This window comes from Oncorhynchus masou, chromosome 15 (genome assembly GCF_036934945.1).
Source record: "Oncorhynchus masou masou isolate Uvic2021 chromosome 15, UVic_Omas_1.1, whole genome shotgun sequence".
Taxonomy (NCBI): Eukaryota; Metazoa; Chordata; class Actinopteri; order Salmoniformes; family Salmonidae; genus Oncorhynchus; species Oncorhynchus masou.
In genome coordinates, this window is record NC_088226.1 from 30,333,096 (window position 1) to 30,356,760 (window position 23,665).

Consider the following 23,665-nt stretch of genomic DNA (forward strand, 5'->3'; position numbering starts at 1 on the left):
AAATAAAGGTCAGAACGTGACAACAACAGACTACATCATGAAATAATCAGATGTCTCCTGTCCGGTGGTACTACATATCAACTACCTGACTTATTTCCATCCATCTGCAACCACTTACAGATAAGTAAGTAGCCTTACACCAGCTTTGACCTCTTACAGATTCCTGTACTTTATTGCCCCATCAAACTTCAGTTGTTCAAAACAGGAAATAAATGTTGCTTACCCTACAGTTAGGACATGGACCCGTTAACATCCTGAGAGAGTCTGTGTGCCAAGTTCTCATTGATTATATTTTGTAGCCAATCACACTAGCAGACTGAGACATTTCTTAAAACAGCAGACACACACCAGGCATGTTCATGTCACACACACACAAAATAAAAATAGATCACACGTTATACATTTTCCCTAGGAGATTATGAAACAGTGGATAAAATGCCTGCAATGAATGAATTCCAAGAATATATTAAGCACATACTATAGCAAGTGTTTTTATCTCCACAAAGGACCCAAAGTAGACATGGGAAAAAGTATAATCGCTTTTAATTTGTCACTTTTGGTTTATGCTAATGCTTTTGTGTATCCTGGAACCTCTCTGAATTACACTGACAAAGAGTGTTTCTGTCTGAGTAGAGTTAACTCAATTAAAAAACAGGACAACATTTGTTTAAGAGTATCAGTAGAGGCAGAGAGAGATACATCACACCGCAATGTAGTCACACAACACTGCAAATTTGGAGAAAGGGTTTATTGGCAGTTATTTTCATAACAAATGGAATGAATCAGGAAGGGGATTATTTACAGACTCGAATCCAAAAGTGAGATAGAAAGCTGTGGTGAGCTGATGAAGAAGAAGAAGTTGTATAGAAAACAATCATCTTTGTGGAAGCAGGAGCGGGAGGGAAGATTCCAGCACAGCGCCATCCGGAGGACATGTAAAGGCATTGCGCTTTGGAGAGCGCTGTCAGCTCTTTTCCATTCAGATACGAACACACTTGAGGACTGTCTACTGCTGTGTGTACACAATTCTGCTGTGTTTGTCTGGATGATCCCCATGCAGAGCTTGAAGATATGACCTTGTCACAATCCTTGGTGAACAGGCTCCTTTTTTTGTTTTTTTTCCCCCCTTGTCTTTTTATTTAATAAAGACCATTGCTTTTAAAAAACCATGCACATCACATGAAAAAGAAAACTAACGGGGAAGTGGAATGGACAGGGGGAAAGAACCAGCTGCCACAACATTGGTTAGTTTACACTGCTTCACCAACACACAGTTTTACACCTCAGCCAGTCACTGGAGTTCAGAGTCAGGGTTTACATGTGTCTGGTTACCAAACTTAACCCATATTCCTATCCTATATTTTATATTTGCGATTCTTCAAAGTGAGATTCTTCAAAGTAGCCACCCTTTGCCTTGATGACAACTTTGCACACGCTTGGCATTCTCTCAACCAGCTTCACCTGGAATGCTTTCCCAACAGTCTTGAAGGAGTTCCCACATATGCTGAAAACTTGTGTTGGCTGATTTTTCTTCACTCTGCGGTCCAATTCATCACCCAAACCATCTCAATTGGGTTGAGGTCGGGTGATTGTGGAGGCAAGGTCATCTGACGTAGCACTCCATCACTCTACTTCTTGGTCAGATGGGACTTACACAGCCTGGAGGTGTGTTGGGTCATTGTCCTTTTGAAAAACAAATGATATTGGGACTAAGCAGAATCCAGATGGGATGGTGTATTGCTGCAGAATGCTGTGGTAGCCATGCTGGTTAGGTGTGCATTGAATTCTAAATAAATCATTGGCAGTGTCACCAGCAAAGCACCCCCACACCATCACACCTCCTCCATGCTTCACGGTGGGAACCACATATGCAGACATCATCCGTTCACCTACTCTGCATTTCACAGAGACAGCGGTTGGAACCAAAAATGTCAAATTTGGACTCATCAGACCAAAGGAGAGATTTCCACCGGTCTAATAATGTCCATTGCTTGTGTTTCTTGGCCCAAGCAAGTCTCTTCTTATTATTGGTGTCCTTTAGTAGTGGTTTCTTTGCAGCAATTTGAACATGAAGGCCTGATTCACACAATCGTATCTGAAAAGTTGATGTTGAGATGTGTCGGTTACTTGAACTTTGAAGCATTTATTTGAGCTGTAATCTGAGGCTGGTAACTCTAATGAATTTATCCTCTGCAGCAGAGGTAACTCTGGGTCTTCCATTCCTGTGACGGTCCTCATGAGAGCCAATTTCATCATAGCACGTGATGCTTTTTGTGACTGCGCTTGAAGAAATGTTCAAAATTCTTGAAATTTTCCAGATTGACTGACCTTCATGCCTTAAAGTAATGGACTGTTGTTTCTCTTTGCTTATTTGAGCTGTTCTTGCCATAATATGGACTTAGCCTTATTTGGTAAAAGACTATCCTCTGTATATCACCCCTACCTTGTCACAACACAACTGATTGACTTAAACGCATTGAGGAAAGAAATCCCACAAATTAACTTTTAACTGGGCACACCTGTTAATTGAAATGCATTCCAGGTAACTACCTCATGAAGTTGGTTGAGAGAATGTCAAGAGTGTGCAAAGCTGTCATCACGGCAAAGGGTGGCTACTTTGAAGAATCTCAAATATATATAGATTTGTTTAACACTTTGTTACTGCATGATTCAATGTGTTATTTCATAGTTTTGATGCCTTCACTCTTATTCTACAATGTAGAAAATATTAAAAAATAAAACAAACCATGGATTGAGTAGGTGTCCAAACTTTTGACTGGTACTGTTATATATTCATATTCATAAACTGTCCCTTCAACAACAAAGAAAATAATTCCCCATATCTGTAAGAGTTTAAGTAAAGCTCAATATAGACATTTTATTATAACAAAATAGGCAGTAGACTGAAGGTTAAATATCAGTTAAAATCTCAGTGTACAATTCATTATTTTGCATCAGTGTTTTGCTCCTAATATTAATACATGGACACCTGGAGTCAGTTCAAAAACAGCCATTCATTCATTCAATCTATTTCTGGTCGGGAAGTAGACCCCCTCCAAAAGCTTAGTGACATGAATAGATTAAAACCATCATGGATCGTAGTGAACGAAGGTGGCTAATGATAGGCAACTACTCACTTAGTTACCTCTGCGTAGTTCGAAAAGACTAAAACAGGTATGCATGGCTGCTTCAGATGAGCAGAGACGTACGTTGGTGTGCATGGATATACAACATGTGAAAAATAATGGCGATGAGTAATGCAGTTCAGATACAAGTCCAAATGAGAAATGAAGAACAAAAACGTGACAAGAAAACATGTCCGAAACATGCTCTTTAAAGCTATAAACGTGCTAAGTTTTGCCTCATGTCATTTCCTTTGACGAACCTATACATGAAAAAAAGGGAAAAAAATATAATTAATATTGCATCTAAAATCATGTTCCTTAAACATTAAGGAATTGTACCAAAAAAAAATCCCCCCATAAGTATGAAAAACATCCAGAGACAAGATCCAGACACCAGTCAGAGACAGCCCAAGAAAACCCCAGAGAGTGTATGTTTGTGTGTGAGAGAAAGAGACAGCATTAAATAATTTTGTGCGTGTGTGTGAGAGAGAGAAAGATAGATCATCAACTCCAACGCGTGATCAGCTCTCTAGCCAGTGTGACAGAGGGGAGCCGGGTGGTGTTTGTGTGTGAGAGAAAGATGGAGACGTATGTATGCATGCATGTGTGTGTGTGTAGGAGGGGGGGGGGGTGCTAAGCTCCGGGCAAGAGGGCCAGCAATCACAGCAGGCCAGGTTGGTAAAAATAAAAAGACAGAGAAGACCACTTAAAGAACATAAGGGTACTATCTTCTGTCCTCCTTTCACAACTTCTCCTTGGCAGGCACCCAGATGAAGGGTCCTGACTGCTCCTCGATGATGATTTTCACCGTGTTGTAGATCTCCTCCAGAGAGTCCCCCTGGACTATAGCTGCAGCGACACAGAGGGGATATACATTAAACACATCACTACATCGCAGTGATAGACTAGCGTTCGGTCTAGGAATTTAGGATTAAGCTGCCTCATGCTACAGAAACAGGATATAGGCTCCTGAGTGTATGAGCCGTTCCGTCTCGCACAAACCAAGGCTCGAGCAAGGCTACTTACTACATCTCAAAGATACTAAATGCATACACTGAGTACACAAAACATTAGGAACAACTTCCTAACATTGAGTTGCACCACCCCATTATGCCCTAAGAACAAATTCAATTCACGGGGCATGGACTCTACACAGTGTTGATAGCGTTCCACAGGAATGCTGTCCGTTGTTGACTCCAATGCTTCCCACAGTTGTGTCAAGTTGTCTGGATGCCCTTTGGGTGACAGACCTTTGATACACACAGGAAACAGCAGAGCGTAAAAAACCCCAGCAGTGTTGCAGTTCTTGACACAAACCGGTGCGCCTGGCACCTACTACCATATCCCGCTCAAAGGCACTTAAATCTTTTGTCGTGTCCATTCACCATCTGAATGGCACAAATACACAATCCATGTCTCAATGCTTAAAAATCCTTCTTTAACCTGCCTCCTTCATTTACACTGATTGAAGTGGATTTAACAAGTGCCATCAATAAGGGATCACAGCTTCATCGAATCAGTCTATCATGGAAAGAGGTGATCTAAATGTTTTGTATACTCAGTATATATTATAGGAAGGACAGGCTTTCCTGTATTTTGCCCATTATTTAATTCAGGGATCTGCTACAGACACTTGTCATCATGCTAAGTGCAGAAATAGATGTAGTGTATGAAGTAAATCATCTCCAATCTAAAAACAAATCTAGAGTTGGCTTTCTATTCCGCAACAAAGCCTCCTTCACTCACGCCGCCAAACTTACCCTAGTAAAACTGACTATCCTACCGATCCTCGACTTTGGCGATGTCATCTACAAAATAGCTTCCAATACTCTACTCAGCAAACTGGATGCAGTTTATCATAGTGCCATCTGTTTTGTTACTAAAGCACCTTATACCACCCACCACTGTGACCTGTATGCTCTAGTAGGGTGGCCCTCGCTACATATTCGTTGCCAGACCCACTAGCTCCAGGTCATCTACAAGTCCATGCTAGGTAAAGCTCCACCTTATCTCAGGTCATGATGGCAACACCCACCCGTAGCACGCGCTCCAGCAGGTGTATCTCACTGATCATCCCTAAAGCCAAGTCTACGTCTACGTTCCAGTCTGTCTATAAAGTGACTTTGGCTGCCTTTCGTTCTAGTTCTCTGCTGCCTGTGACTGGAACGAATTGCAAAAATCGCTGAAGTTGGAGACTTTTATCTCCCTCACCATCTTCAAACATCTGCTATCTGAGCAGCTAACCGATCGCTGCAGCTGTACATAGTCTATCGGTAAATAGCCCACCCAATTTACCTAACTCATCCCCATACTGTTTATATTTATTTACTTTTCTGCTCTTTTGCACACCAGTATCTCTACCTGTACATGACTATCTGATCATTTATCACTCCAGTGTTAATCTGCAAAATTGTAATTATTCGCCTACCTCCTCATGCCTTTTGCAACACAATGTATAAAGACTCTCTTTTTTTTCCTACTGTGTTATTGACTTGTTAATTGTTTACTCCATGTGTAACTCTGTGTTGTCTGTTCACACTGCTATGCTTTATCTTGGCCAGGTCGCAGTTGTAAATGAGAACTTGTTCCCAACTAGCCTACCTGGTTAAATAAAGGTGAAATATATATTTTTTTAAATGAAGCAGGTTGAAAATGGACTGGTGTGGGGGGCTGAACTCACCAGTGAAGTGCTCAGTGAACTCCTGCTCCAGTTTTATGGCTCTGTCAAACGTCTTCCTCCCCTGGTCCTCTGTTAGCCTCTTATTTATCTCTCTATAGGGAGGAGAGAGAGCGCGATAAAGAATGACTAAGACATTGCCCTGTGTACAGCTAATAGGTGACTGAATAAAAACATACTGAGTCTGCTCTTAATTGCCATTGCTTTGGCCTCTTAATATGAAAATGACATGTTGAATCAAAACAACTTACAGGATATTCTCCACAGACTTGGGCTTGATGAAAATAGCGATGGGGTAGAGCATGGTCGACTGTAGTCGTTTGATGGCGTTGCCTGAAACATCCAGGATGCAATGCTTCCCCTGGACACAAAGAGCAATAGATAAGACAACTCATCACATCACAACAGCCATATGCTGACACATCCTCCTCTACTCACCTTCTCAGCGACCTCCCGTACAGACTGGACGCTGGTTCCATACAGGTGGTTGTTGTACTGGCCTGCCTCGATAAACTTGTGATCCTGGATGTCTTTCTCCATCTGCTCCCTGGACACCACAAAATGGTAGTCTCTGGCATCCACCTCGTAATCCCGTTTTAATCTGGTCGTGTCTGGCAAACCAAACAAATTGTTTCATGGAAATGTAGTTATCTTTGTTTGATACATTTAATTATCGACAACTCTTGCAAACTTGTTATCACACCTTTAGGTACAAGACAAGGGTCAACATAGGATGGCAGGTAGCCTATTGGTTAAGAACGTTGGGCCAGTAATCAAAAGGTTGCTGGTTCATAACGCTGAGCCGAGGTGAAAAATCTGTCAATATGCCCATGAGCAAGGTACTTAACCTTAATTGCTCCTGTAACCTGCTCTGGATACGAGCGTCTGATAAATGACTAAAATGTAAATAAAAACATAAAATTGTGTATGTAACAAAAATGTTGGTTCTCACGTGGGACACAGGATCCAAATTTGTCAGGGAACTCTGAGATGAGGTCATCGTTTATACGGTCCTTCATTGGCCCCAGGATGATGACGGGTCGTGTGTAGTTCACTGGACAGACAAGATGGATCTACTGTATCAATACTGCCCTTGTATAAGCAAAAGTATTCACCTCCCTTGCATTACAATCTGTAATTTAATTAGATTTTTATTTGGATTTCATGTAACGGACATATACAAAATAGTCCAAATTGGTGAAGTGAAAAAAATAACTTGTTTCAAAAGTGCAAAAAAATGTAACTGAAAAGAATTAGGTGCATATGCATTCACCCCTTTTCCTATGAATCCCCTAAATAAGATCTGGTGCAACCAGTTACCTTCAGAAGTCACATAAAGTCCACATCTGTGTGCGATCGAATTGTCTCAGTACACAAGTCGGAAGTTTACATACACCTTAGTCAAATATATTTAAATTCAGTTTCACAATTCCTGACATTTAACCCTAGTAAAAATTCCCTGTCTTAGGTCAGTTAGGATCACCACTTTATTTAAGAATGTGAAATGTCAGAATAATAGTAGAGAATAATTTCAGATATTATTTCTTTCATCACATTCCCAGTGGGTCAGAAGTTTACATGCTACCAAATACTAATCGAGTGTATTGCCTTTAAAATGTTCAACTTGGGTCAAAAGTTTTGGGTAACCTTCTGCAAGCTTCCCACAATAAGTTGGGTGAATTTTGGCCCGTTCCTCTTGACAGAGCTGGTGTAACTGAGTCAGGTTTGTAGGCCTCCATGCTCGCACATGCTTTTTCAGATTTGCCTACAACAGGATTGAGGTCAGGGCTTTGTGATGGCCACTCCAATACCTTGACTTTGTTGTCCTTAAGCCATTTTGCCACAACTTTGGAAGTTTGCTTGGGGTCATTGTCCATTTGGAAGACCCATTTGCGACTAAGCTTTAACTTCCTGACTGATGTCTTGAGATGTTGCTTCAATATATCCACATAATTGTCCCCCTCATGATGCCATCTATTTTGTAAAGTGCACCAGTCCCTCCTGCAGCAGAGCACCCCAACATGATGCTAGCACCCCCGTTCGTCACGGTTGGGATGGTGTTCTTTGGCGTGCAAGCCTTCCCCTTTTCCCTCCAAACATAACAATGGTCATTATGGCCAAACAGTTTTATTTTTGTTACATCAGACCAGAGGACATTTCTCTAAAAAATACGATCTTTGTCCCCATGTGCAGTTGCAAACCGTAGTCTGGCTTTTTTTTGGCAGTTTTGGAGCAGTGGCTTCTTCCTTGAGGAGCTGCCTTTCAGGTTATGTCGATATACGACTTGTTTCATTGTGGAAATAGATACTTTTGTACCGGTTTCCTCCAGCAAGGTCCTTTGCTGTTGTTCTGGGATTGATTTGCACTTTTCGCACTAAATTACGTTAATCTCTAGGAGACAGAACGGGTCTCCTTCTTGAACGGTGTCACGCCTTGGTCTTAGTATTTTGTGTTTTCGTTAATTAGTTGGTCAGGCCAGGGTGTGACATGGGTTTATGTTGTATTTCGTATTGGGGTTTTTGTTGGTATTGAGATTTGCGGCTGAGTAGGGGTGTTGCATAGGTTTGGCTGCCTGAGGCGGTTCTCAATCAGAGTCAGGTGATTCTCGTTGTCTCTGATTGGGAACCGTATTCAGGTAGCCTGGGTTTCACTTTGTATTTCGTGGGTGATTGTTCCTGTCTTTGTGTAGTGTCACTAGATAGGCTGTAATTAGATTTCACGTTCCGTTTGTTGTTTTGTATTTTGTAATAGTTATTTTATGTATCGCGATCCTTCATTAAAGATCATGAGTAACCACCACGCTGCATTTCGGTCCGACTCTTTTGACAAACGAAGAACACCGTTACAAAATCACCCACCACACACGGACCGAGTGGCGTGCGAACAGGCAGCTGAAGCAGTGAAGGGAGGACGTTATGGACAGCAGAGGCTTGGAGTATACGACGTGGGAAGAAATAGACAGGTGGGCGGCCGACCCAGAGAGAGTGCCGGAGCCCGCCTGGGATTCGCTGGAGCAGTGCGAAGAGGGCTATAGGAGAATGGAGTCGAAAAGAAAGACACGGCGGCGCAGAGCGAAACCCGAAAATCAGATGCCCCCAGATCCGCCAGTAACTCTTCCAGATCTATCCAGTTCTTCCAGGTCACCAGACTCTTCCAGATCTGCTTAGTCAACCAGTGCCAGATCCACCAGTCAGCCAGGCTGAGTGCAGTCCCGAGCTTCCCCTCAGTCCCGAGCTGCCCCTCAGTCCCGAGTTTCCCCTCAGTCTCGAGCTGGCTCAGTCACGAGCTGCTCCTCAGTTCAGTGGGGTTCTGGGTGAGGACTATTAGGCCATGGTCGGCGGTGATGGTGGATCATCCCAGGACGCGAAGGGGAGGAACTATGCCATTTATGGAGTGGGGTCCACGTATGGAGCCGGAACCGCCACCATGGACAGACGCCCACCCGGACCCTCCCTATGGTTTGAGGTGCATCCGGGAGTCCGCACCTTAGGGGGGGGTTCTGTCACGCCTTGGTCTTAGTATTTTGTGTTTTCGTTAATTAGTTGGTCAGGCCAGGGTGTGACATGGGTTTATGTTGTATTTCGTATTGGGGTTTTTGTTGGTATTGGGATTTGCGGCTGAGTAGGGGTGTTGCATAGGTTTGGCTGCCTCCAGATCCGGTCGGTTCTCAATCAGAGTCAGGTGATTCTCGTTGTCTCTGATTGGGAACCGTATTGGCGCACCTTGGGGGGGTTCTGTCACGCCCTTAGTGTTTTGTGTCGTTAATTAGTTGGTCAGGCCAAAGTGTGGTAGCCTGGGTATCACTTTGTATTTCATGGGTGATTGTTCCTGTCTCTGTGTAGTGTTCACCAGATAGGCTGTAATTAGATTTCACATTCCGTTTGTTGTTTTGTATTTTGTAATAGTTATTTTATGTATCGCGATCCTTCATTAAAGATCATGAGTAACCACCAGGCTGCATTTCGGTCCGACTCTCTTTTGACAAACGAAGAACGCCGTTACAAACGGTATGACGGCTGCGTTGTCCCATGGTGTTTATAGTTGCGTACGATTGTTTGTACAGATGAACGTGGTACCTTCAGGTGTTTGGAAATTGCTCCAAAGGATGAACCAGACTTGGAGGTCTACAATATTTTTTCTGAGGTCTTGGCTGATTTCTTTTGATTTTCCAATGATGTCAAGCAAAGAGGCAGTGAGTTTGAATGTAGGCCTTGAAATACATCCACAGGTACACCTCCAATTGATACCATTTGAGTCAATTAGCCTATCAGAAGCTTCTAAAGGCATGACATAATTTTCTGGAATTCTCCATGCTGTTTAAAGGCACAGTCAACTTAGTGTATATAAACTTCTGACCTACTGGAATTGTGATACACTGAAATAATCTGTCTGTAAACAATTGTTCGAAAAATTACTTGTCATGCACAAAGTAGATGTCCTAACCGACTTGCCAAAACAATAGTTTGTTAACAAGAATATTGTGGAGTGGTTGAAAAACGATTTTTTAATGACTCCAACCTAAGTGTATGTAAACTTCAGACTTCAACTGTACACACATATTCTGAAAGGCTCCAGAGTCTGCAACACCAGCAAGCAAGCGACACTATGAAGACCAAGGAGCTCGCCACACAGGTCAGGGACAAAGTTGTGGAGAAGTACAGATCAGGGTTGGGTTATAAAACAAAATATCCAAAACTTTGAACATCCCATGGCGCACCATTACATCCATTATTAAAATGTTTTAAATAATATGGCACCACAACAAACCTGCCAAGAGAGAGCCACCCACCAAAACTCACGTACCAGGCAAGGAGGGCATTAGTCAGAGGCAAAAAAGCAACCAAAGATAACCCTGAAGTAGCTGCAAAGCTCCACAGTGGAGATTGGAGTATCTGTCCATAGGACCACATTATGTCTTACACTCCACAGCTGGGCTTTGCTGAAGAGTGGTCAGATAAAAGCCATTGCTTAAAGTAAAAAAAAAAAGCAAACATGTATGGTGTTCACCAAAAGGCATGTCATAGAGTCCCCAAACATATGGAAGGTACTCTGGTCAGATGACAAAAATGTTGCTTTTGGGCCATCAAGGAAAACACTATGTCTGGCACAAACCTGAGAACACCATCAACAAGGACTGGGAAACTGGTCAGAATTGAAGGAATGATGGATGGTGCTAAATACAGGGAAATTCTTGAGGGAAACCTGTTTCAGTCCTCCATCCCAGTCTCAAATCTCTGGAGGTTCACCTTCCAGCAGGACAATGACCCTAAGCATGCTACTAAAGCAAAACTTAAGTGGTTTAAGGGGAAACATTTAAATATTTTGGAAAGGCCTAGTCAAAGCTCCGACCTCAATCCAACTGAGAATCTGTGGTATGACTTAAAGATTGCTGTACACCCGCGGAACTCATCCAACTTGAAGGAGCTGGAGCTGGAGCAGTTTTGCCTTGTAGAATGGGCAAAAATCCCAGTGGCTAGATGTGCCAAGCTCATAGAGACATACACCAAGAGACTTGCAGCTGTAATTGCTGCAAAAAGTGGCTCCACAAAGTATTGGCATTGGGGGGGATGAATAATTATGCATGCTCAAGTTCTGATTTTTTGTCTTATTTGTTTGTTTCACCCCAAAAATATTTTGCATCTTCAATGTGGTAGGCATGTTGTGTAAATGAAATGATACAAACCCCCCCAAAATCTATTTTAATTCCAGGTTGTAAGGCAACAAAATAGGACAAATGCCAAGGAGGTGAATACTTTTGCAAGCCACTGTAACTAATTCTAAGATAACTAACTATGATAACAAACCAACTAAGATACCGTAACCAAGTGAGATAACTAACTCTAATGGGGCAGTGAGAGCTGAGCTATCCTGTGATATTGCTGCTGTCAGATGTGTGACAGAGATGATAATGTAAGCTGCGTCTTACCTTCCTGCTGTGTGACCGGCTCGTAGGACAGGACATACTCCTCCTGGCCACCTGATAGGACGGACAGAACAGGCGGCCATGTTTAGACAGATAGTGGCGATGCAGTAGATACTGTGATTATGGTTAGGAGTCAGACCAGCTGTTGGCAAGCTGTGTGTGTGTGTGGGTCAGTATTCTCCTTGTCCCTGTTATAAGTGTGCGTACCAAAATGGAGTTAACATAATGACCCCCTTCGCTCCATCTGTACAGAACATTAAAAGAGTAGCTAATGTGCATGCATGCCACGAAGCTTGTGAATATGCATGAGCAGATTTGCTTTTCTTAAAAAGTATTTAATTGCAGTAGAGAAAGCAGAACACGAGCTGTATAGTCACAACAGCAGACTCTGTTCCTCTCACACAAATACACTGGTAAAGCTCTACATTGTTTTCATATCAATCCAGTAACTGTCCTTAATACAGTGGTTCTCAACCTTTTTTGGTTGCTGTACCACCAAATACATTTACAGTAGCTCTGTCCAGAGTACCCCTGAAGAACCCTGCATGGGAATTTGACCAGTAAGCCTATGGTCTCATGAGTCTTATTGAGAACCACTGTCCTAATACGACTGCTACTTCAACATGCATCCCTGAAGTAGCTTGGAGACTAACATGTGTGATCCTCGGAGTATGCTGCTCAGACCAAACAAACAGAAGAGATCATAAAACAGACGATGGAGACATGCAAAACAAATGAAAGAATACAGGCAGCCTGTCGGCGGAGGTAGGGATTGAGGGAGGGAAGGAGAGGGACATATGGCAATTACTTTCACTATCACTGGCATAAGAGGTTGCATGCTCTGAAAGTATAACAAAGGGAATGTCAGCATCACAGAAACATGTAGATACAGATGCCCGCTCCCACTGATGTCTATTGAGTTCATGTAATACAAGGTCACAACATGAAGACACACAGGATCACCAGGAGAGGGCAGTGCTAGGAACGTTTTGAAGATGGAGGTGTGAATATTGTACTTTCTAAAAACGATACCCTCTCAAGTTAGGTTTTGTGAAGGGCAGCGTGACGGTATAATCTGTGAGACCTTCCTCTTTCATCCTAAAATTTGATCAGAGCAGGTCATCCTATCAAATCACGTCAAGGTGCATGTCATGGCCATGTCAAGGTCATAGAGCTTCATACACCATGCTAATGTGTGTTTTTCCTTCCAACACTGTGGCCATCTTGGAACAGGTCTCTTGTAAAATATTATACCGTGAAGAAATAAAGGTGAACTAAAAATATGTGTTTTAAGTTACAGTTGAAACCATACTGAAGGGTCTTAACAATGCCAAGGGGGTAGAATAGGGATATTTTCAACAGAAAAGATCCCCAACAAAAAGGTGATTCTGACACCTCTGTAACAAACACACGTTATTGTAGTTTTGTGATTTTATATTCTTGCATTTTTTTAATATTCATTTTAAGATGAAAACTTTGGATCATCAGAGTTAAATCTTCTGGACTACACAGGAGTCAAGACTGTCTATTATGTCCCCTATAGTACATTCTTCGACAATGTGTCTCTAAACTGGCCTATCTATGCTGAGTAAGGGGAAACAAAGACCAATAGTGTTGAGGAGCCTGCTGTAACAATGCTAAAGCAGCATACATGATCTGCAGTACAATACCCACCGACGAGTCACCATTGATTTAGTGACATCACACTGACTCAGTGTGCTGGTCATAATGTAATGCTAACCACAGTGTAAATGCTGATGATGTCAAGATGATCTGTTAGAAATATGAGTGTTGGGTCATGTTACATGGATGCAATGTATGTTTAGAGGTACAGTTTGGGCTTTGAACGGAATAGAAATAAAGCACACTGTTTTGTATAAATGTTTTTATGTAATCAAACTAAGCCGATGGTCAAAATAGAGGCTGGGTGCCAGAGAGAGATTTTGATGACAATGCATTGGATGTCATAGCTAAGGCTTAAATTACAATTAATACAATTTATTACAAGCTTCAGATGGTTGTATGACAGTGAAATCCTTGTGACTTACTCAGTGCTTTGTTGTCAGGGACCTGTGAAGTAGTCATCAGAGAGCAAAGCAACAGGAGACACAACCACAAGAGAGATATTCATTACTGGAACACATCATGCTGTTCGACCGTCATGCACAACCGCAGTGCTGCACTGAAGCCAAATGGTCCAAATGGTCAAACTGACTAACTGATAAACCAATGAGCAAAGCTACTGGAGACGCAGGCTCAGTCCACAGACCTCCCGTAGGGGTGGTAGGGCCAAGAGACCAGAGGTGGCAGAACGGAGTGCTCGGGTTGGGATGTAGGCTTTGAGCAAAGCTTGAAGGTAAGAAGGTGTAGCTTCCCTTGCTGCTCCATAGGCAAGCACCAGGGTCTTGATACGAGCCTCGACTGGAAGCCAGTGGAGTGTGCAGAGGAGTGGGGTGATTTGACACCCCTAAAGATTTTTTATAAATAAAGTAGTCAAAAGTTTTGTATTTGGTCCCATATTTCTAGCATGCAATGACTGCAACAAGCTTGTGACTCTACAAACTTGTTGGATGCATTTGTAACCCGATTCAGGAAACTAGGCATATGACACTTCACAGGAGAGCTGTTTGAACGAAAAAAATAAATAAATGTTTTTTGGGGGGCAGAAATGCCTTCTTGAACATGTGAACTTTCATGTGCCTTTATATCAAACTTGTATGCCATCTGTAAATACAAATACAATTTTTAAATTACGAGCCTTGTTGGTTAAGCCACAGAAAAAGTGAACAACCTTCCCGCTAGCCATGATGGGCTGAGATAATGATTGGGCTGGACATGCCGTTAGCTGAGTTTGGATTGGTCTGTCTATTGAGCTGGTCAGTATGTCTAGGTAACCGTGTTGAATGCAGCTTTTAAGAAAATGTAGTGCGTAGTAAAACTGCTTAAACCTAATGTCAAGTTCAAATGTACTGTTAGCTAGCTTTTGTGTATGCTCTCCAATTTCTGGAGGACCGAGTTTTGAAACATCTGTGGAATTCGAGTATGATAGTGTTGGAATCGGCTAAACTTTGAACATTGAAATATTAAATTATTGATATGAAATGAAAGAGACTGGGTTATGTTAGAAGTTAATGGTTCTCAGAAGAAAGAAGGCTTTGGAATGTGTTTGATGGAGGAGAGGAGAGCGATGTGTTGATACAGGGGAGACCGATGGACATCTGTGTATTAGATGAAAGAGGGGTTGAGGTCAGGAGGTGAGGACAGGTTCTCTTAAGAGTAATACATGTTTGGAATCCTGTTACATTTTATGATTCTACAGGAAGCTAATAAAGTAAGGATTGGAGAGAAAGGGGAGTGTCTTAAGTAGGATGCGTATAAACTGTGAAGTCTGAAATCTTTTGTTGTCTGATCACAGCTGTACAGAACCTTTGGGGATGATTAAACTTGGTTAAAGCTTCTCTAGTGTCTGTGAGTCATTTGAAAAATAAGAACCTAACAATAGCTAAGGAGATGGAGAAAACACCAGCATGAAGTACATCGTCAAACTAAGGGCAACCATGCATGGCATCAGACAGGAGACGCATCCAACCATGATGTATACTGGTAAGATAGTCTAGCTAGCTACTTTCAGTTTGACAGAAAGTGGTTTCATTTCAAGTGTACTGTTAGCTAGCTAACATTAGCTGGTTGGGTCGCTAGCTAATGTTATGTGTATGATCTTATTCTTCGTATATTGCTTGACTAGTTATAGCCATAGAACCTGGTCGGTTAGCTACCTGCAGGGTAGTAACGTCATGAGTTGTGATTATGGTCCATTGTTTAGCTAGCTACATGTCTTACAGAAGACTCGTCTAATTTTGACAAAGTATTTTCATTTCAAGTTCAAGTGTACTGTTAGCTAGTTAATGCTAGCTGGCTGGCTCGCTAACTAACGTTACATCATGTGTTGGGATTCATTGTTTACTTAGCTAGCTAAAAAGATCAAAGATCATACCCCAAAGACATGCTAACCTCTTACTAATAACAGGGAAGGTTAGCATGTCTTGGGGGTATGATCTTTGACCTCCGTAACTTCCACAAACCATTCAGGATTATCCGTAATAATTTGTATCATCCACATGGTAGCATCCACATTAATGTAGATCATTTTTAGGGGTATCAATCATTTTGACCCCCAACCGGAGAAAAAAAATATTACTTGGTAAACAAAATCTTTTAGTATGAAATAATTTTCAGTTGGAGCGACAGTAGTCGCTCCAATTTCAGGTCTGCTGAGCGCAAATTAAATTCTATGCAACTTCCAGCACACATTTACTGTGAACACTAAGCCTGTACCAGCTTTAAGTTTGTTCAAACTAAATCCAAATAGGCTACTGTGGCTATTTGATCATAATGTAGGCCTACCATCAACAACAAAATAACATTTTAACATGGAAATAGCTGTTTTATCTTTCAGCCTACAGTAGCAGTCAATGTGGTGTTCAATGTAGGCCTACATTCCATAGTACTTTAAAAAAACATGCTTGACATGTCCTTTAGACAAGGAAGTGACTGAAAATGTTGTGTTTGAAACCCCACTTTACAAAATAAACTGCATTTTTATTCCCATACCATTATTACAGAGAATCGGACAAATGATGCTACCCTATGCCTACTTAGCTTATTCAAGCCTGTCTCAAAACAGGAATCTGCCCCTTTAAGACAAAATAAAAGCTCTTTACCTGACTTGCTTTTCAAAGCTGCCTAGAAATGTAGGCGTATTGTGCTCTTGTAGGAAGCAATCACTCCCCTATTGCTGACTACACATAATCTATAACTGGGCTAATAACTCACTAACTAGCAAAGGATAAGAACAAAATTTGCACGTGGCTACATGCAGCTCTCCCTTAGATCTCAAAACAGAAGGGCTGAAATGTGTACTCTGCATTTAACCCAACCCCTCAGAATCACGCACATCTACTCACGACCACTCATGCTGTTAACAGTCCAGTTCAAAGTAAAAGAGCACAGATCCATATATAGCAATGGTCTAGTTGCACATAGGCCTACTGCAGCTCTGATTAGTTTTGCTGCACAGGTCTGTGTAGAGTACGGGCTGAGTCCTACTGAGTCTTGAATCCTACTCTGATTCTGTTGCAGAAACTAATGCATAGTTTGGCATACTGAGTCTAGCATAGTTGGTTTTGTTTCGGTATGTTGCATTTAAAGCAGCTAATATTACGTTGATTCAATGACAATTGCCACAGTAAAGGGAAACGTTGACTGTGTTATAAGGGAAATTGGCTAATATTTGTTCTGTGCGGCTGTCCCGGGACAGTCTCAGGGCTACTGCGGCACCATCAGCTTAGAAGTAACATTGTTCAGCACCACAGACAGTGATCGGAATTCTCACGATTTTGACAGTTGGGTCCAACAGAGTGAAGTGGAAGATGTATTTGACAAAATGATGTTGCTAGACAGAGTTAATGTTGCTAAACAGGCTTCCTACAGTCAATTACACCTTTCATGCAACGGGCATTGCACATAATGTGTCCAAACCGGTCACAGAAGCTGGACAAAAATAATGTCTAATATAAACAAAGGGGAATGTCTATTGACGGTTTATCAGCTGGTGAAATTTTAATAAAACATTGGTGATGTACACTGAACAAAAATATAAAATGCAACATGTAAAAGTAAAGTTTCATTAATTGAAATAAAAGATCCCAGCTAATTAAACGACATGATCATTACACAGGTGCACCTTGTGATGGGGACAATAAAAGGCCAGTAAAATGTGCAGTTTTGTCACGCAACACAATGCCACAAATGTCTCAAGTTGAGGGAGCATACAATTGGCATGCTGACTGCAGGAATGTCAACCAGAGCTGTTGCCAGAGAATTGAATGTTAATTTCTCTACCATAAGCCGCCTCCGTCATTTTAGAGAATTTGGCAGTACGTCCAACCGGCCTCACAACCGCAGACCAAGTATAACCATGCCAGCACAGGACCTCCACATACGGCTTCTTCACCTGCAGAATCGTCTGAGACCAGCCACCGGACAACTGATGAAACTGAGTTTGCACAACCAAAGAATTTCTGCACAAACTGTCAGAAACCGTCTCAGGTAAGCAAATCTGCATGCTCGTTGTCCTCACCAGGGTCTTGCCGTAGTTCGACATCGGAACCAACTTCAGTGGGCAAATTCTCACCTTCGATGACCACCGGCATGCTGGAGAAGTGTGCTTTTCACAGATGAATCCCATTTTCAACTGTACCGGGCAGATGGCAGATGTATGGCATCGTGTGGGCAAGCAGTTGCTGATGTCAATGTTGTGAACAGAGAGCCCCATGGTGGAGGTGAGGTTATGTATGGGCAAACATTTCCTCCCCTCCCACCTCAGCGCAAGCGAGCTGATATTAGACAGGCAAATTGCCGAACCTGGCAGAATGGGTGGAAAATGCCAGTGCCCAAGTTTTTACGTGGCGAAAGTGCAATTTACCTGCGATTGACACTTGCACCACCTGAATTTAGAGCAATCAGAGTAGGAGTGCTGATCTATGATCAGTTTTGCTTTTTAGATCACGATGAATAGGAGAAAACATCTGATCCTTCATGAGCAATTCTACTCTGAGACGCTTTGTGAATTTGGGCACTGATTAGAGCTGTACAGAATTTGTGCTGGAACCCACCACTGTTTCAACGCAGCACAGATTTCCTCTGAGAGATTCACTGAGTCAGGTGGGGAAATATAACAAAAGTGTTGTGGCTAGGAGAACTGAACAGTGATCACGGTAGACATGCAGCCTCAGATTCTTACACAGACAGCCTCAGACAGTCAGATATTAGTACATTCATTTAGGTTATATGAATAGAAAATAATAGCTTCCTCTGGCAGTCTCTATGGGGGTACAACAGGGTTCAATTCTCGGGCCGACTCTTTTCTCTGTATATATCAATTATGTTGCTCTTGCTGCGGGCGATTCCCTGATCCACTATTACACAGACGACATCATTCTGCACACTTCCGGCCCTTCCTTGGACACTGTGCTATCTAACCTCCAAACGAGCTTCAATGTCATACAACACTCCTTCCGTGGCCTCCAACTGCTCTTCAACGCTAGTAAAACCAAATGCATGCTTTTTAACCGTTCGCTACCTGCACCCGACCTAGAATATATGGACATCTATAAGTACCTAGGTGTCTGGCTAGACTGTAAACTCTCCTTCCAGACTCATATCAAACATATCCATTCCAAAATCAAATCTAGAGTCGGCTTTCTATTTCGCAACAAAGCCTCCTTCACTCATGCCGCACAACTTACCCTAGTAAAACTGACTATCCTACCGATCCTCGACTTCGGCGATGTCATCTACAAAATAGCTTCCAATACTCTACTCAGCAAACTGGATGCAGTTTTACACAGTGCCATCCGTTTTGTTACTAAAGCACCTTATACCACCCACCACTGCGACCTGTATGCTCTAGTCGGCTGGCCCTTGCTACATGTTCGTCGCCAGACCCACTGACTCCAGATCATCCACAAGTCTATGCTAGGTAAAGCTCCACTTTATCTCAGTTCACTGGTCACGATGGCAACACCCACCCGTGGCACGCGCTCCAGCAGGTGTATCTCACTGATCATCCCTAAAGCCAAAACCTAATTTGGCCGCCTTTCCTTCCAGTTCTCTGGTGCCTGCAACTGGAACGAATGGCAAAAATCACTGAAGTTGGAGACTTATCTCCCTCACCAACTTTAAACATCTGCTATCTGAGCAGCTAACCGATCGCTGCAGCTGTACATAGTCCATCGGTATATAGCCCACCCAATTTACCTACCTACCTCATTCCCATACTGTTTTAATTTGATTTACTTTTCTGCTCTTTTGCACACCAGTATCTCTACCTGCACATGTTCATCTGATCATTTATCACTCCAGTGTTAATCTGCTAATTTGTAATTATTCACTCCTTTGGCCTATTTAATGCCTACCTCCTCATGCCTTTTGCACACAATATATACAGATTATTTTTTTTCTACTATGTTATTGACTTGTTTATTGTTTATTGTTTACTCCATGTGTAACTCTGTGTTGTTGTCTGTTCACACTGCTATGCTTTATCTTGGCCAGGTCGCAGTTGAGAACTTGTTCTCAACTAGCCTACCTGGTTAAATAAAGGTGAAATAAAATGTAAAGAATTATACAAAAATTATGGATAGAACGCTGACTTGAAATCTGTGTGTATCTCAAGTTTAGTACTCTGCCCATTTTAACAACATACAAAATTAAGTCAGAAGAATACTTGCATGTTCAGTTTTGAGAGGTCAGTGTTCTTTCTGATGATAGTGATTGTGCCCCGAACTGTGACTAGACTATGGTTTCTGAGCAGGTAACATATTAATTAGATCTATATAGGGAAGGAATGGAGATATCATTATGCTGCTCTGAACAACACCTGGGATAATATTAGATGGGATGAAGTTTGTAATGATGTGAGATTTAGTTTTAGGACCATATTTACTGAAGTGTTTATGGATTTTAACAAACCTTAAACTAACTTAAAAATGTTTCCAAACCTAACTATCTTGAAGAGCATGTTATTGTTGTGATGGAGTGAGAGTGCGGGTGTGTGATGGCCGGTATATTCCTGCTTGTTGGCTACATCTGCTTGCCAGAATAGAGGATGGCCCTGAAGGGTAAGAGCTTAATTACACACACCTGAATATCATTAGCTTGGAGGTTGGGTGGTGGCTGTTTCACCTGACTCAAAGAGGAGCTAGGTTTTTGTTTTTGTTTTATTGTTACCCAGCTCTGAGGAGCATTCTGTTTCATTTCCTGAATAAAAGTCCTGGGTTGTTTCCTTGGAGAAAGGTCCATCTTCGTCTAAGCTTGTGCTACTTCACACTTTCGTCACTTGTGGGCCAGCCCGGCCCCCCGTCTGCTACATTGTAAACAATATTTCAATAACAACACTGATAATGTAACAGAGATCAACTCACCCCTTTGTCTTGAGACCTGGCATTGAATTTGACAGTCTTTAACCGCGCTCTGTCTACCCTGCAGGAGAGAAGAGAGAGAGAGAGAGAGGGGCTGAGAAGCGAGGGAGTGAGGGCTACACCCATGGGGTCACTGATGAAACATTTAACATAATCGTGCCTTGAAACGGGATACTGCTTGTGTGTGAAGACTCAAATCCCGGTTCCATCTCTATAGTAACTTTCACAGTACCCTGCTGAGATTGATGAGTAGAGAGGAAAGGGGTGATTCAGTAATCAGAAGAATAAAAACAGTTGCCTTGAGGGCAACCTTTTTTATTTCCAGCTTGGATGCAAGTGAGCCTTGGATGCAACATTACAACACAGCACCCGAAGAGACTTTATCTACCAGTAATTAAGTCCCTGCTACATTTTCATTTCACTTAAATGAGACACCCGAAGGAAATATTTCCAGAATCCAAAATCGTTCTTAAAGACGTTTAGAAAACAATGGGACTCTTTGCATGGCCTTTTCTTGTTGTATTTCATCCTACAAGGCAGTTCTACAGCTCTCTATAAAGCTTTAGTTTAGAATGTAAATCATTTCCCTCCTATTTCCCAGTTCCCTTTATTAAATGAGGACGTCACGGGAGAATGTGTCAACGCCTTGGAGAGCAGGAGTGAGAAGAGTAAAATAACTCAGAGCTCCAGATAAGAAAAGCTAACTGTCTCCTGCTCTGCCCTCAACAGCTAGTGTAGCACAGCTTTCCTTTAAGCCTTCACGTTGGTTAAGAGCTGCCACAAGCTACTCTACAAAGCACGGACGTTCAATGTCTGCTACGGGCTCTCTTTTCCTTTATATATATATATATATATATTTTTTTTTTTACAGGTTATATTCATCTTAATTTCCTTTACAATAGCAAGTATCGGAAACAATTTTTCATTACCATGCTCAAGGTAAATAGGCTCACACTGCAACCATATTGTATGAATCTACAATCCTGTTGGCCTATCCTCACAATGACTCATGCTTTGACAGACTCCCACTCTCATGATATTCAACTTTCTACAAAACACCCTGCAACTGCTGCCATCCCATCATATCCAGCTTCCAAGGAGACCGATGAAACAGAGTCAGGTGAGAAGTCAATTATCCGTCCATCACTCCTCACTTCCAGGTGAGAGCGACGGAGGGAGGAAATAGAGGTGAAGCGTGACAGAGTAAGAGAGAAATACAGAGAGAGACTCAAGTCTATAATGAAACATCCGATTTAACATAGGAAGTGTAAGGCTAATGGGTGTGTTTGCTTCAACTGGACCTTTTTATTTTAATTGAAAGACTTGTAAAACCCCCCAGTACAATCCTTGGCTAAACAAAAAGAATAGTGGTTGTATGTTAACATACTCTCTGCCCCCATGATGGCCTTACGGTGCATTGCCAGTTGCAGTAGCACCATGCTGTGTCCAGGGATAAGACCAGCACTGGGCTGTGCTGACACGCACACGCATACACTGAGTACTCTGAGCAAGCACAGGACATGCAATAGGGTTTTAAAACAGAATTCCCCAAACGGCTGAGTCTGGTGAGTAAGAGGGCTTATTTCAAGTAATGCCATGCTAACTGACAAGATGCCTACTAATTCAAACTAAAATAAGATTTAAGTTGGAGAAGTCTAGTGTTGATCAGGGACCGGCATGTTGCCCATCCCTAGATCTGTGCCTGTCGGCAGCTTCTAACCTGAGCAACCCAGACCCCTCACCTCCTCCTGCTGGGGATGACTCCGACCTCATCTACCTCTTCTTCGTGGGTCATGTGCCTCGCCTGCCACCACTCGTCATCGGAGGCGTTCACCACGTGAAGGATGTCTCCAAAGTGGAAGTTAAGCCCCTGGCTGGGCAGCCCAGAGTCCTTTGTCCTGTTATAGTCAAACAGGGCCCTGGAGAAGAACCAACATTACATCAAACAGTGCCCTGCAGACAAACAACTACAATAGATGAGGGTGGAACTGTCTCGTTTGTCTTGGCATAGTCAAATCGACCCTGCAGAGAGAGAAAAATCATAGTACTGTATAAAATACATTTTTCACATTATTAGGGATCTACAGTGGCTTGCAAAAGTATTCATCCCCTTTGGCATTTGTCCTATTTTGTTGCCTTACAAGCTGGAATAAAAGTAGATTTTGGGGGGGTATGTATCATTTCATTTACACAACATGCCTACCACTTTGTAGATGCAAAATATTTTGTGTGAAACAAACAAGAAATAAGACAAAATAAATCTGAACTTGAGCGTGCATAACTATTCATCCCCCCAATGCCAATACTTTGTAGAGCCACATTTTGCAGAAATTACAACTGCAAGTCTCTTGGGGTATCTCTCCATAAGCTTGGCACATCTGGCCACTGGGATTTTTGCCCATTCTTCAAGGCAAAACTGCTCCAGCTCCTTCAAGTTGGATGGGTTCCGCTGATGTACAGCAATCTAAGTCATACCACAGATTCTCAATTGGATTAGGATCTGGGCTTTGACTAGGCCATTCCAAGACATTTAAATGTTTCCCCTTAAACCACTCAAGTGTTGCTTTAGCAGTATGCTTAGGGTCATTGTCCTGCTGGGAGGTGAACCTCTATCCCCTCTCAAATCTCTGGAAGACTGAAACAGGTTTCCCTCAAGAACTTCCCTGTATTTAGCACCATCCATCATTCCTTCAATTCTGACCAGTTTCCCAGTCCCTGCCGATGAAAAACATCCCCACAGAGTGATGCTGCCACCACCATGCTTCACTTTGGGGATGGTCATCTTGGGGTGATGAGAGGAGTTGGGTATGCGCCAGACATAGCATTTTCCTTGATGGCTAAAAAGCTACATTTTAGTCTCACCTGACCAGAATACCTTCTTCCATATGTTTTGGGAGTCAACCACATGCCTTTTGGCGAATGACAAACGTGTTTGCTTATTTTTTTCTTTAAGCAATGG

At 42.3% G+C, this 23,665-nt stretch overlaps 1 protein-coding gene across 5 annotated transcripts in view; it reads right to left on the reverse strand.

Annotated features, from left to right (window-relative positions):
- Nucleotides 1-733: 733 nt before the first annotated feature.
- Nucleotides 734-23,665, reverse strand: part of LOC135556138 (discs large homolog 1-like protein) — a 219,995-nt gene continuing 197,063 nt past the window's right edge. For all 5 annotated transcript variants that reach the window (XM_064989076.1, XM_064989077.1, XM_064989078.1 and 2 more), the window contains 9 exons: nt 22,449-22,625; nt 20,710-20,767; nt 13,774-13,795; nt 11,729-11,779; nt 6,755-6,856; nt 6,241-6,413; nt 6,054-6,163; nt 5,806-5,897; nt 734-3,974 (listed from right to left, as the gene is read on the reverse strand). In XM_064989076.1, the coding sequence (XP_064845148.1) occupies nt 3,868-3,974; nt 5,806-5,897; nt 6,054-6,163; nt 6,241-6,413; nt 6,755-6,856; nt 11,729-11,779; nt 13,774-13,795; nt 20,710-20,767; nt 22,449-22,625 (892 nt within the window). In that variant the 3' untranslated portion in view covers nt 734-3,867. The remainder of the gene's footprint in view (nt 3,975-5,805; nt 5,898-6,053; nt 6,164-6,240; nt 6,414-6,754; nt 6,857-11,728; nt 11,780-13,773; nt 13,796-20,709; nt 20,768-22,448; nt 22,626-23,665) is intronic.